Source organism: Heterodontus francisci, chromosome 25 (assembly GCF_036365525.1).
Source record: "Heterodontus francisci isolate sHetFra1 chromosome 25, sHetFra1.hap1, whole genome shotgun sequence".
Classification (NCBI taxonomy): domain Eukaryota; kingdom Metazoa; phylum Chordata; class Chondrichthyes; order Heterodontiformes; family Heterodontidae; genus Heterodontus; species Heterodontus francisci.
This window is the reverse complement of record NC_090395.1, coordinates 22,381,066-22,398,950: the sequence shown is the minus strand read 5'-3', so window position 1 is coordinate 22,398,950 and position 17,885 is coordinate 22,381,066. Positions and strand designations below refer to the sequence as shown.

Sequence of the window (17,885 nt, the reverse complement as noted above, 5' to 3'; positions counted from 1 at the left end):
GGTGCAGGATAAGCGGTGGTCGGAGGGGGTGCAGGAGGTGCTCGGAGGGAGTGCAGGATAAGCAGTGGTCAGAGGGGGTGCAGGAGGTGCTCGGAGGAAGTGCAGGAGGTGGTCGGAGGGGGTATTGGGGGTGTAGGATAAGCGGTGCTCCGAGAGGGTGCAGGAGGTGCTCAGAGAGGGGTGCAGGATAAGTGTTGGTCAGAGGGGGTGCAGGACGTGCTCGGAGGGAGTGCAGAAGGTGGTCAGAGGGGGTGCAGGAGGCAGTGGGAGAGGGTGCTTGGAGGGGGTACAGGAGGTGGTGGAAGGGGGTGCTCGGAGGGGGTGCGGGGTGGGGGGGGGGAATCCTGTCCACCATCTACAAGGCACAAGTCAGGAGTGTGATGGAATACTCTCCACTTGTCTGGATGGGTGCAGCTCCAACAACACTCAAGAAGCTTGACCACCATCCAGGACAAAGCAGCCCACTTGATTGGCACCCCATCTACAAACATTCATTCCCTCCACCACCACCGCACAGTGGCAGCAGTGTGTACCATCTACAAGATGAACTGCAGCAACGCACCAAGGCTCCTTCGACAGCACCTTCCAAACCCTCAACCTCTACCAACTAGAAGGACAAGAGCAGCAGATGCATTGGAACACCACCACCTGCAAGTTCCCCTCCAAGTCACACACCATCCTGACTTGGAACTATATCGCCGTTCCTTCACTGTCACTGGGTCAAAATCCTGGAACTCCCTTCCTAACAGCACTGTGGGTGTACCTACCTCACATGGACTGCAGCAGTTCAAGAAGGCAGCTCACCACCACCTTCTCAAGGGCAATTAGGGATGGGCAATAAATGCTGGCATAGCCAGTGACGCCTACATCCCATGAATGGATTACTCAAAAAGGAGGCGTTCGGAGGGGAATTGGGGGTGTAGGAGAAGCGGTGGTCGGAAGGGGTGTCGGGGGGAGTCGGCGGGGGTATTGGGGGGTCAGAGGGGGTAATGGGGATAGTCGGAGGGGGTGTTGGGAGGTTTGGAGGGGGTGTTGGGCGGTCCGAAGGGGCGGTTATGGGGGAATCGGAGGGGGGTACTGGGGGGTGGTCCGAGGGAGGTGTTGGGGGTGGGGGGGGGTCGGAGGGGCTGCAGGTCAAGCAGCCCCTGCCTGACTCGCAGAGAATGGAATGAATGGGCCCTCTCCACCAATGGGTTTGCTGGCTCGGGGAGGGGGCGGGGTCACAGCCTCACGTGACTGCAGCTATTTCCGTCGGTTGTGGCGCGCGGCTGCGGCCATTTTGCTTTTGTATCGGGCGGTGGAGCGCGAGCGCAGCAGTTAGTCAGTGGAAGCGGCGGCCGGAGCGGGAGAGCAGCAGGTAACCGGGGACCTGGGCCCGAGACCGGGACCCAGCAGCAGCGGCTGTGGGAGCAGGGAAAGCCCGGCAATCAGGCCGGCTGGGACACCGCGTCGCACTCCGAGTAGGCCTTACTCTGCAGCACAAGCCCCGGCCCCCGCCAGCCCCGCTCTCGGGCAGCAGAGGCGGCTGCCGACCCGTTAAATGTCACCACGGCTGTTTTCAGCTGACTGCCTGCTTGTTTCACCGTGTGGATGGGGTTTCCGGAGGGGGAGGTGGGGAGACGTGGCCTGCGGGCCGGGCGGGGCTCCAGGCCGCGCCGCCATTTTCTCCCGCAGTCTGTGTGGCTGAGAACAAAGAGGCGGTGGAGCCCGGGCCCTGTGCTCTGTTTCCGAGTGGGGCAGAGCCCCCCCAGCCAGGGCCCTGTGAACAGGTTTCTGCCCGAGGAGGAGTCGTCCGGTGTACAGGCGGAGCTGGGTCGGGCCGCGGCTGGATGCCCTGTTCTTGGCCATCGCCATGCGGTGAGGGCGGTGCTGTTGCCATCCTGTTGAGGCCCATAGTTGTGTAATCTGGCGACCACGCTACTGGAATGGGGCTTTTCCATCATCGTAGTTGAAATACAGTTCTATTCCCCTCTTTAGGATTAAACGAGAGGAGTTCAGTGCGTTCAATTTAATGGCATTGAAGCCTACTTTTTACATAGATCTTTCCTGCGTTCTAGATGTAACACATCGTTGTCACTGTAAATTCATTCACTGTAAATTCATTTAAGAAAAAAATAGTTTGTCCAGGCTGTGTATCTGAGGATTAGCTGTTTTCAGGTTTTGTGACAGCAACCTCAGCTAGGGTCCTATCTCCTATTAATAAAAACAAGAAACGCTGGAAATACTCAGCAGGCCTGGCAGCATCTGTGGAGAGAGAAACCGAGTTAACGTTTCAGGTCAGTGACCTTTCATCAGAACTGGCAGTTCTGAAGAAGGTTCATTGACCTGAAACGCTAACTCTGCTTCTCTCTCCACAGATGCTGCCAGACCTGCTGAGTATTTCCAGCGTTTCTTTTAATTTCAATTTCCAGCATCTGCAGTATTTTGCTTTGATCCTTTCTCCTGTTATCTCGAATAAATTCCTCCCGGTGAGAACGTCAAGGCAAAAATAAATCTCATGCTGGAAACCAGGATCACACAGCAATCGTACTGATGTCTCCAGGCTTAGTTTGTGTGGAAATTTGAGGAGGGTGGTTAAGATTAATATTGGGGCTTTCTCAAATGCAGGCTATACTGTTAAAGGTTTTCAGGTGAAATTTTAACTTATTTGTATCCAGGATCTGGTTGGCTTTTTGTGGCTCTTGTGATACACAAGCTACCTTCACCCCTTTCCTCTGTAGGTTTAGTTGCTAGAAAGCTCAGGGCTTTGTGCACTCGAGTTTTTTTTTATCTTGACACTTGTCTGTGGACTAGGCAGCGTTCCAGTTTACCAAAGTTTTGTTTAGTTTTACAACTTCCCACAGATACTGGTCTGAAATTGCTTGTTTTGTAGTGGTTTCAGCATTCCTCCTGTGGGATATTGACTGTTGCACTGCTTTCATTAAACCCTTTCTGCAATTTTAAAGGGCTCAGTAGTACAATGGACATGACTGAATTGTAAGACGCTTTCATACCTATCTGCTAAACATTGGAGGCTAGTTACTAGGTTTTCTGTGTTGCTCAGTGTCTAGCAGAATGTATTAGGATTGGAACAGGATGTCCTTTGATCTCTCAATGTACAGTATCAAGTGATCCTTGAATTATTTAAAAGTGCTTGTTATGTTGCCTGTGTTTGATATACTAAATTACTGTATTGTGTAATTTTGTCTGGAATGCCTCAAGGATTGGCATGACTTAATGTGTGGAAATTATTCCATTATCTGAAGGGCCCAGAAGTTTTATATTAACTTGTATCCCATATTCCAGCTATGAATCATGGTTCGTGTCCTCTAGACTGCAAGGTGTATGTTGGAAACCTTGGCAACAATGGGAACAAGACAGAGCTGGAGAGATCGTTCGGATATTATGGTCCACTCCGCAGTGTGTGGGTTGCCCGGAACCCACCAGGCTTTGCTTTTGTCGAGTTTGAAGATCCACGCGATGCTTCCGATGCGGTCAGAGAGCTCGATGGAAGGTAATTATTTGCTTCCCTGATATTGGCCTCTGGTCCAACAAGCCCTTGTACTCTTTGCAGTTTTTCCTCTCTTCCTGCACCATTCTTGCGATAAGCGAATCGGTGAGCAGCAAGTGCTGTTTGCTGATGAATGCAGATTTCTGTAATGCTGTTTGGCCTCTAGGAAATGCTCCACCTAATGGTTAGAATGAAATAGCGTCCGACAGCTGTGAAGCAGTTCTTGTTTTCTGAGTGTCCATTTTGTGTGAGTGCAACTTTGAGCTGCTTGTCCGATACTGCAACAGGATAGGTAATTAGTAATTGCATGTTTATAAACATACACTGGTGGCAAGAGTAATACTACAAGCAATAAAATAATTCAAATGGAATAGCTTTATTGTACTAAATACATACTTTTGGCATTTATACCTATGCTAGGGGCAATTTATAATGGCCAATTTACCTATCAACGTGCAAGTCTTTGGCGGTGGGAGGAAACCGGAGCACCCGGCGAAAACCCATGCGGTTCACGGAGAACTTGCAAACTCCGCACAGGGCAGTACCCAGAATTGAACCTGGGTCGCTGGAGCTGTGAGGCTGCGGTGCTAACCACTGCCCCACCCCTATCTGCTATCTAACTCATTATAGCCTAAAGAACTTGCCGACTGGCCACAGCTGTTTTACAAGGCCAAATATTGTCAGTCATGTAGGCCAGTAATTCTACTTTATCAGGAACCTTTGGGACGTCCTAAGATTTCGTCCCTGATGTATTTCACTGGACTGGGTAAAGGGTAGGGGGGGTGGGGAGCAGCACTGAACCCAGTTTTCCTATCCTGTCATGTTCCCTGTGGTTCTCAGCATGCTTGCTTTCTTTGTCCAAGTTTAGTTATTTTGTTTTTTGTGAAGAATAGTTAATAGTGGATGTTTTTAAAAAAGTTTTTTTGAATGCAATATGTTTCACCTCTTTTGACACATTGAATCAGAAAGCTGCGGAGGATAGCTAAAGATTGAGTACAACTGTGTAACAGTGAGGTTGCCAATGTGATTAATGACAGATAAATCTATCTACAGGTTTTACAAGGGACTGTATTTCATAATTGTAGCAGTGGCTTTGTGTTTGCAGGACAGGTTGTTTGAGTATGAAGCATTTGCTCGTGTTGATTTTCAGGAATCTCTGTGGCTGTCGTGTTCGGGTAGAACTGTCCAATGGTGAGAGACGCATTCGTAACCGTGGCCCACCTCCAACGTGGCCTCGGCGTTCCCGTGAGGATTATCGCCGCAGAAGCCCTCCAGTCCGGCGCAGGTAACACCTGCCAGCTTTGTCTTTTGATGTAGCTATGCATGCCAAAGTTCAGTTTTTAAAATTTCTAATTGTGTTCCATCTGTGTAATTCATGTATTTGAGCTGTTTGCTTGATGTAACGGCTACTAGTGATGGGCGACATGGTTTTGAACAACAGCCTGAAGTTTTCCTGATTGTGTTCAGTTGCATTTTAATGTGTATGTATATAGGGAAGGACTCCATATGATACTCAAGTTCTGTGGGTTGCCAGCTGGGATGTCATGATGAAGGCATGTTACTACTTGGATAAGGACTAATTTATTGCGATGTCAGTCGAACTCGCAGTATCCAAGTAGTATATTTGGAGTTGTCCAAGCGGCGAGTGATCTAAGCATGGACTTCTGTCTCATAACCGCAACAGCACAGCATTTTCAGTTAACACTGGTAACTGCAAACGTGGCTTTTGATAGCTTTGACTTTCAGTGGCACACAATGGTAATGCCAGCCTTCTACTGACAGTTATGTATCTGACCACATTGTCGATCTTGATGTTTGATCCATGTTCCGTGTGAGCGGATTCAACTGTCTGAAAGAAAGGCCTCCTATTGAGTTGCCTCTTACCATCAGCTTAGGTTGTGTTCTTGTATAAGGAGGGCACCATGACATCCCTAGTTGCCAGGCCCAATAGACGTTCTGATTCGTCCTCAATGCTGGAAACACTACGTAAATGAAGTGGCCTCCGCTCATGTGTTGTGGTAAGGCTGTTGCCATTTCTGCTCTCTGACACTGCTGATCCAAGAGCTTTAACTTTTGCTTATTCATTTTACAGTGTCCTAAATTTTCTTGCGCTTTGCTACTGAAATACTGCTGTAAGGAGATCAAAATTGGCCAGTTGGGCTATTAAATTGAGGCCATGGTTGGAAAATACACATGTTTTTACCCAAACAGCTTTATCTAAATCCTGATCTAACATTTGAAAAGCTGCTGCACTCTGCAGTAGAAGTCGGTTTTTATGAACTTTTAATAAACTCGCCTCAATAATCCACTCCTTAATCTGATTTACCAGCCATTCATGTAGTTTACCTGCTCAGTGTGATGTGATCCGTCCTTATTTAGCATGTAGAATGAATGTTTGAACAGGCCAGTTCTGTACCTCCAGAATCAATGTTTTAGTACTATTACAAAAAGATTGGACTTGCTGCACCAGCATTCCCTTTAAGTATCTGAATAAAGATGGAAAATCTGTGAAACTTACTCCAAATTGACTATTTTCAGAGAATGCGTGCTTTTAGAGGGAATGCTGGGGAGAGGTCTTTGGGTTACCAGAGGTTAAGATAAAGACTTCAGGAATATTTCCAAACTTGTACCTTGATTTCAAGCTGTTCTGCTGTACAAAGTGTTAATGGTTTACATTCTCTTCTAATTTGAGTAACAATCTATGTCTAGGCTTTATCTGAACCACTGGCTTACTAAGCTTATTAGTGCAGCCTGTCAGTTGAGAGCTTTTGCAGAGGGCAACGAGTTGAAATTATTTCTGGGGTGCACTGTTGCCTTGTGAAGGTACATCGAGGCATATTGCACTCCAGTCTAGGGTTCCTTCTGTAGTGGGTTTATTGACTCTGAATTTAATGTAAAAGGCAGACCTTTCCTCTTCCCTGGTGTGGGAGAGTATGCTGGCGAGTTGGCAGTAAATTAAGCACACCCATCTGTCATTAGAAGCCCATGGCTGAAAGGTACCTGTTTCTAAGCTTGATGCCGTAACTCTGGCAAGTTATCTTCGTATTTGATATGCAACTGGATTCTTGACATCCAAGCACAGCAGTGTTAGCACATCTCGTCCACTGAGAGGGTAAGAATTCTGCTTTCCACAAAGAAGAGCATCATGCAGGTTAGTGGCTCTTGTTTCTTTACTGTTTGAATTCAGAAGGAACCCTAGTTAGAAGATATATAAATTGCATAGCATGTTGCTGCATTCTGGCCATTTGCAATAAGGTTGATCTAAAGTGCTATAAGGTTAGATATTGCTGTTTTACATTGTCACTCATCACTAATGGCTAAATGATTTGATAATCAAGATTGGTTTTACTGATGGCTTGTGTGTTGCACTATTTATTTTTTAAAGATGCATTTTTATCCATTTATTTATATATTAATAAAAATGAACCCCCCTTGCAGAGTCACCATCATGCCTCTTCTCACCACCCTTCGAATCTACATTAGCCAGTCAACTAGCCCTTTCAGCGTCATGTGACCAGCGCGCCCCAATCAGCTTGGCTGGTGTCGGTATCACATGACCAAGGCATTTCCAGTCGTCAGGTTGCACCACCGCCCTTTGGTTCCCAAGCATGCTGTTTCTCAGCCTCTTCTCCAACCATGACCAATCGGCAGCGGCTGCCTCAACTGCCCGCACATTTCTGGTCAATCAGCTGTTTACTTTACTCGTTGTCTCCACAACAGCAGCCGAACACTCATCATTTGTCTCAGCAGCCTTCGACTAAATAAAAAGCAGGAAAAAAACCACTACACCCCCCTCTGCCAACCAAATACCACGCATCTGGCAAACCTTTTCAGCAAATTCTACCTGGCCGTCAGTCCGGCAGCCTCACCTCTCCATTTCTAGCTTGTTGAAAACCAAAAGACTAGTAAGTTTTTCCTGCTTTATACAATAGTCTACTGCTGGTATAATGGAGTAAGCTTTTTGACAAGGTAAAGAGACTACAGTGTTCTGTTAGGGGCTGGCTGTGTAAAAACTTAAAAATTCTTGTGTTTAGAAGTAGCAAGATTTTTGCACTTGGGTTCTGAAATAACATCTAAAATCTTTGTAGTGCAGCATCCTTTGTTAGATTGTACAATCATAAGTCAGTGTGGCACTCGTCACTTATCTGTTTTCAGCCCTAAGTGCAGAAATGTCTTAAACATTGGGCCAGAGTAACTCTGAAGGGACGTGTCATTTCCCTCAACTCTGGCACTGTTAAATTGAGGGACAAGTGACTTGGGAGTCAGTTTGGTATTTTATAATTTAACTTAATATCTCCTGGTTTCCATTGGTTTATCAAACTTCAGATCTTTGTTCCTTAGTTTGGCAGGCCACAGCCATTGTCTTTTCTGTGATCTCCAGCTAAAGAGTGGAAGATACACCCCGGGCTCACTTCAAGCCCCACCTGAGCTTTCATAAAAGTTAAAACTGAGCATTTGATTCCCTTGAGAGCTGGCCTGGCCCTGGTGATGAAAGAGTAGTTGGGGTTGGTGTGTGCTAGAGATTGTAGGCTAATTGAAATGGATAGTCTTTGGTGCAGAAATAATGCAGCATGGTGGAAAAAATCACAACCGGGCGCCTGGCTATCTAATAACTAAATGTGGTGCCTGAGCCGCATTGAACTGACAGTGGCCACGTGGTACCAGCTGTCCAGCAGTAACCATTTTAATGATACTGACGTCCTAATTGCCTTTCCTCGTAAAAACCCAGCCCTGGATTTTTTCCACTATGAGAACAGTGTACAGTCGTGACTTAATCAGACAGTGGATCAGTGCTAATTCTGCACATTGCTGTCAATTATCTTGATATGGGGACCAAAAGCAGCAGTGTAAAAATGTATTGAGCATTTTCTAACTTTTTTCTGTATTGCAATTGATAATGGAAGGGGTTGATTTTTCGCTGGGTGAAGGTGTTCTGTATTGGCTTCTCAGCTACCAGCAGCCTCATTTTAGTGTAAAATTGGGTAGGTGGTGTTTGGTTGGCTTCAGAATTAACATTGTGCTAGTAGTCCATTACTGTGTACGTTAAGTCGTCAAGTAACTGAAGTAGATTAATGTGCAAGTTATTGAGGATCCAGAAGTCAGGCCTGTAGATACTGCAGTGAGCCATCGAATTTGGAATTAAAGCCAGTTAACTCAAACAATTCAGCATTAACAGAACACTTTTCCATGTGGGTTTAAGTATGTACATGTATTGTCAGCTTGTATGTAAATTAAAAATCTGTGCTAAGATAGCACTGTTTTGTGTACCTTAAGTCGCACCCAGGGATGGAAATCTTACAGGTTAATCACCTGTGCAGGGACATTTGTCTCTAATATATGGGAACCTGCTGAGCAAACTAAAATGGTGAATTACTCTACCATTTGAGCTTTCCTGTAGCTCACTGAGGGCATCTGCTGGCAGTAAATGCCAGCAGCATTCCTGCAGATGTTAGTATTATGCTTTAAGGACCTGAATGCTTGCTGGTCCCTGACCAGTAGAACCCCTCATTAAACATTTTCCATCCCTGCTGCTAACCTGTAGGTTCCTTTTAATGCTGTGTAAAGTTAACGCGTTCCACTATAGCAAGGATCTTTTAAGCGTTCTGTTTGTTCAGGTTACATTACACCAACGCAGGGTTTTCTGGAGAGTATGCTTCATCTTGTATATATCCACCAAGAGCTGAGATCAGCTGATCTGTTCCCTTGTTAAATCAAAGGTATGAATTTGTACTTTGATTTCTTCATCCTTGCTGGATTTTGTCCCTTTGTGTAGCATAATACCATAATTTGACCCTGATCTCTTGAGTAGCTTCCACTTTTTTCACATTTTTAAATTTTTAATAACTGGTAGTACTTTCCAGTATAAAATCAATTGGCTTATTTGTGATTTAAGTTTGTTAAATTGATTTGAAGTCCTCTTATTATAGACTTCAGGGTATAGGCTCAGTAATGAGAGCCCTGCAGTGGTGTTCGGTCACCTTGAAGCTTCATCGAGCTATAATGTTGTGTAGATTAATTTTAATAAATCAGATTTTTGTACAGGCATTTGCCAAACCTCAGGTACATATGCTAGTGTTTAATTACCTTTACTAGTGAGCTGGGGTTATTGGGACCAGCTGTGGTCGAGTAGGATGGTACTTCGCACTGGACATTGTGCAGGAACTGCAGTTAGTTTACTTCCTAACTGGTCTCCCTTCTCGCTTCTAGATCACCACCTCGCCGGAGGAGCTTCAGCAGGAGTAGGAGCAGGTATGAAACACACTGCTCGTGGAGACTGAAACTAAATGAATGATGCTAGCTGATGGGAAGGAGGAAAGGCTTGTCTTGGTCTCTTTCCTTTCCATCACATTATTCCCATTGTCTCTTTAGTATTACAGTTTCAGTCACATGCATGCTGCTTCTAGTCACTGCACCTTCACTGGGTTTGGATTGGCTCCTACTCTCTTTTTGTGACTCAAAAGAAATAGTGAATTAAGTTTAGATTAAAATTATTGGATAGTTCAGTTTTTTTGTGGGAAGATTTGAATTATCAGGGGTAGGTGGTAATTTGTGTGGCGTATCACTTCTATCCTTGCCAGAACTCCGTTTTAAAACATCTGGGCAAAATAGATTTTTAGTATGTCTTAATTGCCTATTGGTTGAGTCACTATCCCAATGCAAAAACAATTTGGAGGTGGTGAGGATATTTATTAGGGGGAGCGCTGCTCCTCTATACTTGATCAATGCATCCATTGGTAGAGCTGGGATGTTTGCCAAAATGGGTCTTGTTAGATCGCGTGATCTAATAATACACTTGACTTTATTGTAGGTCCCTCTCGAGGGATCGTAGGAGAGAGAGATCCCTGTCCAGGGAGAGGAACCACAAACAATCTCGCTCGTTCTCCAGGTCTCGCAGGTAAGTTGGAACACAAACTTGTACTGTTGGAAACTTGTAGATTATGCTATAGTAAAAGAGGGTTGGTTCTTTCACCTTATATATTGGGGTTTAAGCTACAAAGTGGTACTGTTTCCATTTGGGTAGCTCTAGATATTACTTTTTAATGCTGCAGGACATGGGTTTAGCTTGTGCCCATGTCTGATTGTAATGCTATAAGGGCATTCAATGCATTAAATCTAACGGAATCATAATTGTTACAGCGCAGGAGGAGGCCGTTTGGCTCATCGTGTCTGCAGCAGCTCTCCGAATGCACAATTTACCTAGTAGGCCATTCCTCTGTCTTTTCCCCGTTACCCTGCACATTTTTCCTTTTCATACAAGTCTAATTCCCTTTTTGAATGCTTCAGTTGAACCTGCCTCCACCACACTCAGGTTGTGCAATCCAGGCCTTAATCACTCACTGTGGAAAAAGTTTTCCCTCATGTCACTTTAGCTTCTCTTACCCATTACTTTAAATCTGTGCCCTCTCGTTCTTGATCCTTTCACGAGTGGGAACAGTTTCTCCTTATCTACCCTGTCCAGATCCCTCATGATTTTGAATACCTTTATCAAATCACCTCTCGGCCTTCTCTTCTCCAAGGAAAACAGCCGTAACTTCTCCAATCTATCTTCATAACTGAAATTCCTCAACCCTGGAGCCAACCATTCTCGTGAATCTTCTGTGCTGTCCAATGTAAAGTACGACACCTCGAACTGGTTGCAGTACTTCAGTTGAGGCCAAACTAGTGTCTTATACAAGTTTAACATAACTTCCTTGCTCTTGTATTCTATGCCCCTATTAATGCCTCGGATGCTGTATTTATTAACCACTGTCAACCTGTCCTGCCATCTTCAATGACTTATGCACATATACACCCAAGTCCGTCTGCTCCTGCACCCCCTTTAGAATTGTACCCTTTATTTTATTATATTGTCTCTCCATGTTCTTCCTACCAAAATGAATCACTTCACATTTCTCTGCATTGAACTTCATCTGCCTGTCCATTGCACCAACTGTCTGTCTTTTTGAATTTTGACACTATTCTCACAGCTTGCAATGCTTCCAAGTTTCGTATCATCTGCAAACTTTGAAATTGCTCCCAATCGTGAAAGGATTGAAAACTGAGGGCGCAGTTTCTCCCTCTCTACTCTGTCCAGACCCTCATGATTTTGAATACCTCTGTCTAATCTCCTCTCATCTTTCTCTTTTCCAGGGAAAACAGTCCCAACTTCTCCAATCTGTCTTCATAACTGAAGTTCCTCATCCTTGGAACCATTGTCATGAGTCTTTTCTGCACCCTCTCTACGCCTTACCATCCTTCCCAAAGTGCAGCGCCCAGAACTGGGTGCAGTACTCTAGCTGAGGCCGAACTAGTGTCTTATACATGTTCAACATAACTTCCTTGCTCTTGTACTCTATGCCCCTATTAATAAAGCCTAGGATACTCTGTTTATTAACTGCTCTCTCAACCTGTCCTGCCACCACCTTATGCACATATGCACGCAGGTCCCTCTGCTCCTGCACACTCTTTAGAATTAAAATGTAAAATACAGCTTGTGTTGGGATAACTGCACCCATCTGATTAGCATCCAGGACTAGTGGGCATTTTGGAATATGGAAAATTCAGTGGGATTCTAAAGGTAATTTTAATGCTTGAAAAAGCCAGAGGGTACTCATGGACAGGATGGATGTTTTGTAAAGCGGAAGGTTAATGAAATGTGGGCAGAGTAGTTTGGTCATATGAAAGCTCACTGTTGGGAGGGCGCCAAGGAATTTTTTCAGATGCTGCAAAAGTATAATGGGCTATATTCTAAATCTTATTTCTCTTCTGTTATAGCCGCTCCAGGTCAAACGATAGGAAGTAAATCTGAAGCAAAGTGGCCTTTGTGATGATCCATGTACAGACTGTCGGAGTTGTTAAGAATGTGATTTGCATTTGTTTAATAGACTCTTAAGACGTGTAGTTCATTGCATTTTTTACCCTATTTTAGCTGTTCATTGTCTTTCTTTTCATGTATTCTATAATGTAACCAGTGATAAGATTTTCAGATGCAGAAATTGTCAAACCTGTGAATTATGGGCAGTTTTGAGCTTTTTATAAAGGCAGGATTGTATTGTGGGCAGACCACTGATTGCTACCTACTGCATTGTCCATGTGGGTTAATTTTCATCAGTTACTGGATTCCATAAACTTGTCCCATCTCCAGCAGATCCGATGAGAACGATCCCCCTCCCAAGCAGATCTGACCAACAGCGGTTCTCGTTCATTTCTCGATTATTGGCAGATAACCATTTTAAGCCTGGTAGGCTTTTTAAACAACTTTGTGGCATTGTGCTGTCTGACCTGTGCCATGCCACCTGTGAGTTATGTGCCGAGTGTTTTTGTTTTGTATTTACTGTTTTTTTTTTTTTATGTGTGTTTCCTAAAATACCTGCAAGCAGACACCTAAACTTTGGTGATACTATTTGTAAATCCTGCACTTGTTAGTTTGTGCTAGTCGGTTACGTGCAGTGTTTTGGGTCATTGCTTGGACAGGAATAGTTATGTAGTGAACACATTGGAATGTATTTGCAATATTCTATTGTGTATACAAGGGATGTGTACTATGACAGTTAATAGAAATTAATATCATAAAGATCAAGGTCATGGAGTCTTGCAGGCTTGAAAATGACTTGGCTTGCTAGCTCCTCACCTGAAAGAAGAAGAATTGAATTGATGAATAGAGACATTCAGCAAAGTGACATTTGCTCCCAGTTTATTAACTTTAATTAAATGAATATCACGGATACTGGCCACTGGCTGCTGCCTAAGAGATTACTGATCGGTTTGGGACATCAGGTGTGCTAGATAATCTTTGACCTGGTTCGCTTTGAGTTGTGTGCTCATGCCAAGAAATTGGTGAGCTGCTGTTTCCTTTGCTGGAAACACTTTATGTTGAGTCCTTTTCTCATCGATGACTGCATTGTAAATATTATATGTGGCATGTTGCCCTGCCCTGACTATATTTTGCCCATTGGTGATATGAGAAGCTGGAGCAATACATTTTCTTGTGATCCTGTTCCTGCCTTCACACTGCACCATTTGTATGCTGTTTTGTGACTTTCTTGGAAATAAACTTTGGTTACACAACAATTTCTGTTGTAGTTTCTTGACTTCTGTTAAATGCACATTGCAGGCGTGACAAGTTAGTGTGACTGCTTAGTTAAATGCAGCAATGCTGCTTCTGGGCATGGAGGAGGGTCCATTTAGGACTGAGATCAGGAGGAACTTCACTCAGAACGTGGTGAGTCTTCGGACTTCTCTACCCCAGAGGATGGTGGAAGCTCTGTCACTGAGTAAGTTCAAAACAGATCAATTAGATTTCAAGTTGCTAATGACATCAAGGGATATGGGGGTAGTGCAGGAATGTGGCATTGAGGTAGACAATCAACCATGATCTAGAATGGTGGAGCAGGCTCGACTGGCTGAATGGCCTACTCCTGTGCCTGTGTTCCCATCCACATTGAACAATATTACTCTGTGACCGAATTCTATTCTAGAGTCATGCTGGAGAATAGGAAGCAAATCCTAAACCCATCCACTGACCAGCCATGTCCTCTTAAACCCCCTCCAGTTACTTAATTCATCTCTGCCAAGTGTCTTGATTTTTGGTGCAACATCCAGGCTCCTCTTGTGCCTAATCAACATTTCCCCTGGGCAGCATTATCTGTAGGCATTGGGTCAGCTTCCATATGATGCTCTTCAGGACCAACAGGCATACAATGGATGCAGGAAAGATACAGAGTGGGGGGGGGGAAGGAGCATGAAGTGGAGTATGTTTGTGTGGAAACATTTGGAAAACGCTGATCGCAATTTCCTTTGGTGAAGTAGTACAGTAAAAGCTTTATTTTCTGTCATGTCGGACCTGAGAGGAGCCAGATAATCAAATTCCGGTTCATCAAGTTGTACTTAACACATTAGTTTTAATTGAGAAATATTGCTAAGCACAAGATGTACGATACAGAAATCTTGCAGTAAATAAGTAAGGCCAAGAATAAGTGACTGCACTCAAGGGGGAAGGGGAAAAACTCAGGCTGGGACAGCTTGGGAGATGTCTACAAGTGCTGGATGGATTCCAGTTACTACAGTCAAGACTTGTTTCGGGAGATTTTAGAAATTCCGGATATAGAGCTTGCTGGTTGGTAAAGTGTTAGATAACAAAGCTTTTACTGTAGTTATGGAAAAGGACAAGGAAAATTCAAATATGAAAATACACAGCTGGAGGAAGATTAAGTGAAGTGAAAATGTCTGTGGCTCAGGTAGATTGTAATCAAAAATTGCTAGGCCAAAAAGTAAATAAGCAACAGGGGGCATTCAAAGAACAAAGTTTGGGTAGAGTAGACACATTCCTTTGATGGAGAAAGGAAGGGTGCTCCCTGCATAGCGAGCAGTAGAGATTAAAATGACTTGTGTTCATGATTTGGTAGAGAATTAAACTGAATGCAGAAAGCACGGAGGAACTGAAAAAGGAAATTAGCAAAGAGTGTATGAGAATAAGCTAGTGACCAACATGAAAGGGGACCCAAAAGTCTTAGTGAAAGGTTAGCCAAAGGAAACATGGGGCCAATTAGGAATCAAAAAGATCTTGTGACAGCAGAGGGCATAGCTGAGGTACTAAATGAGTATTTTGCATCTCCACTAAAGATATCAAAGTAAAGGAAGAGACAGTAGAGCTATGGATAAAATAAATAGAGAGGTGCTTAAAGTTAGACAAGTCACCTGATCTAGATGGGATGCATCCTAGCTTGCTGAGGGAAGTGAGGGTATAAAATTGTGGAGACTGGCCACAATCTTTCAATCCTGTTTATGTAAGGGAGTGATGCCAGAAGCCTGGAGGATTATAAATGTCACATTCTGTTCAAAAAAAAAGGGAGGGGGTTAAACATGACAATTGCCAACATTGGAGTGACATCATTGCTGGGGAAAGTTTGAGACAATAATGCAGGACAAAATTGTCGCTTGAAAAGGTATGGACTAATGAAATCCAACAGTGATTTCTTTTAAAGGTAATTTGTATTTAACTTGATTGAGTTTAATGACATGACCTGGGTTTAAAGGACATAACTTCAAAGTTTGCAGATAACACAAAACTTTGAATATGTTGTGAGGAGGAAAGTAACAAAAGGACATAGATTAGTGAAATGAGCAGACTTGTAACACTTTGAAAGTGGCAGGGCAAGTTGAGAAGGCTGGTGAAATGAGCAGACGCTTGGCAGATTAAATTTAATGCAGAGGTGTGTGAAGTGATCTATTTTGGTAGGAAGTATGCGAAGAGGCAATGTGAACTAAATGATTCAGTTTTAAAGGGGGTGCAGAAATGGAGAGATCTGAGGATGTATGGACACATATCTTTGAAGGTGGTAGGACAAATTTAGAAGGCTGTTTAAAAAAAATATGGGATCCTTGTCTTTAACAGAAGAATAGAGTACAAAAGCCAAGGAGGTTATGATTTAGATTTTTTTTTAGAGATACAGCACTGAAACAGGCCCTTCGGCCCACCGAGTCTGTGCCGACCATTAACCACCCATTTATACTAATCCTACACTAATCCCATATTCCTACCACATCCTCACCTGTCCCTATATTCCCCTACCACCTACCTATACTAGTGACAATTTATAATGGCCAATTCACCTATCAACTTGCAAGTCTTTTTTGGCTGTGGGAGGAAACCGGAGCACCCAGAGGAAACCCACGCAGACACAGGGAGAACTTGCAAACTCCACACAGGCAGTACCCAGAATTGAACCCGGGTCGCTGGAGCTGTGAGGCTGCGGTGCTAGCCACTGTGCTGCCCTAAGGTTATGCTCAACCTTTGTGAAACACTGGACCTCAGAGTATTCTGTTCAATTTTGGGCATTACACTTTAGGAAGGATGTCATGGCCTTAGAGAGTTTGCAGAGAGGTATATTAGAATAGTACCAGGGATGAGGGATGTCAGTTATGTGGAGAAGCTGGGGTTACTGTCCTTAGAGAAGAGAAGGTTAGGAGGAGATTTGATAGGTGTTCAAAATCATGAATAGTTTAAGCAATTAAGGAGAAACTATTTCCTGTAGTAGAAGGGTCACTAGTTGGAGGATACAGATTTATGGTAATTGGCAAAAGACTTAGGGGCAGCATGAGGAATCTTTTTGAGTTTTGATCTGGAATACGCTGGCTGAAAAGGTGGTGGGAGCAGATTCAATAATTTTAAAAAGGGAATTGGATAAGTACATGAAGAGAAGCAATTTACAGGGTTAAAGGGAAAGAGCAGGGGAGTGGGACTAATTGGATAGCTCCACTAAGCCAGTACAGGTGCAATGGGCCAAATGGCCTCTTTCTGTGCTGTATTGTTCTATGGTCTAGAGTGCACTGCCCGAAAGGGTGATGGATCGTGATTCATTAGAAACTTTCAAAGGGGAATTGTGTAAATCCTTGATTGGGAAAAATTTGCAGGGCTATGGGGGAACTGCAGGAGAGATTTTTTTGGACAGCTCTTTCAATGTGTCGGCACAGGCACAATGGAGTGTATGGCTTCTTCCTGTGCCACCTTTCATTTCTGCATCATTGCCTTCTTCCTGGCCTTTCCCCTCTAATACCCTCCCAGGCACCACAGAAACTCACCCAACCCTTTGTCACCTTCAACTCAACTTCAGCACTTGCACTCAATGAGCCCCGTGTTCTACCCAATTTCGGTTCGTCCAAAGCAGCGTTCTACATCTGATCTTATTTGGTTGTTCTCTCAAACCTCTATTGTCTGCCTGTCCCAACACACTGAATTCAAATCCTTAATCTCATCTAGAAGCCCTTGTATAGCCATAGCCTTGCCTTTCCCTATGTTGATATAATTACCAACCTCACATGCTGTCTAGTCTTCTGTGCATCTCTTGCATTCCCTTCCTCTTTACCTTGGGTAAAGATATCATCCATCTCTATCCTCTGTTGTAGAACTCCCTAAACACTCCATCTTTCTACACTTTCTCTCTCTTTCCCTCCCCCACCCCCCCCCCCCCCCCCCCCCACAACTCTAATGCAGTATTCGTGTTTTTTTCCCAAATGCCTTGCATCTGTTAGGGTGTGGGTTTCTCCAGATAGTATCTCATTCCCAATACAAATGCTAGCTCCCACATGCATGCCCTGGCTCCTTTGAACTGGTTTGAGATTTTGTTTTCAAACTATCCTGGGTTAGTTTGTCCTATGCCACTATAATTGTATTTTTAGTTGCTTGATTATATGTAGAGTATCCTGTCATTTCAGGGGCCTTGTTAAGATCAGCTACACTAGACACCTTGGTTTATTCACAGGTCAAGCCAATTAACCAACTGTTGGTTCGGCCTACAACTTTTAATCAGTTCTTGAAAAGATTAAACTGAAGCAAATTAGTTGAGTTCCTTTAAATGACTTTTGTTGCAGATCTTTCACATGCACAATAGACAGAACCCTCCTTGGCAAGGATGCA

At 44.1% G+C, this 17,885-nt stretch overlaps 1 protein-coding gene across 3 annotated transcripts; it reads left to right on the top strand.

Moving 5' to 3' along the window:
• The first annotated feature begins 1,250 nt into the window (after positions 1-1,250).
• LOC137383781 (serine/arginine-rich splicing factor 3) lies at positions 1,251-13,540 on the top strand. 3 transcript variants are annotated; one of them, XM_068056974.1, is made up of 6 exons: positions 1,251-1,357; positions 3,286-3,493; positions 4,641-4,775; positions 9,698-9,739; positions 10,299-10,385; positions 12,245-13,540. In XM_068056974.1, exons 2-6 carry the CDS (start codon positions 3,288-3,290, stop codon positions 12,270-12,272), a joined length of 498 nt encoding a protein of 165 aa, XP_067913075.1. In that variant the 5' UTR covers positions 1,251-1,357; positions 3,286-3,287; the 3' UTR covers positions 12,273-13,540. The 3 variants fall into 3 exon arrangements, 2 of the variants coding, with proteins under 2 accessions (XP_067913075.1, XP_067913074.1); XR_010977462.1 differs by lacking the exons at positions 1,251-1,357; positions 12,245-13,540 and adding exons at positions 1,417-1,857; positions 6,929-7,395 and having other exon boundaries at positions 10,299-10,347; XM_068056973.1 differs by lacking the exon at positions 1,251-1,357 and adding an exon at positions 1,657-1,857.
• Positions 13,541-17,885: the final 4,345 nt, after the last annotated feature.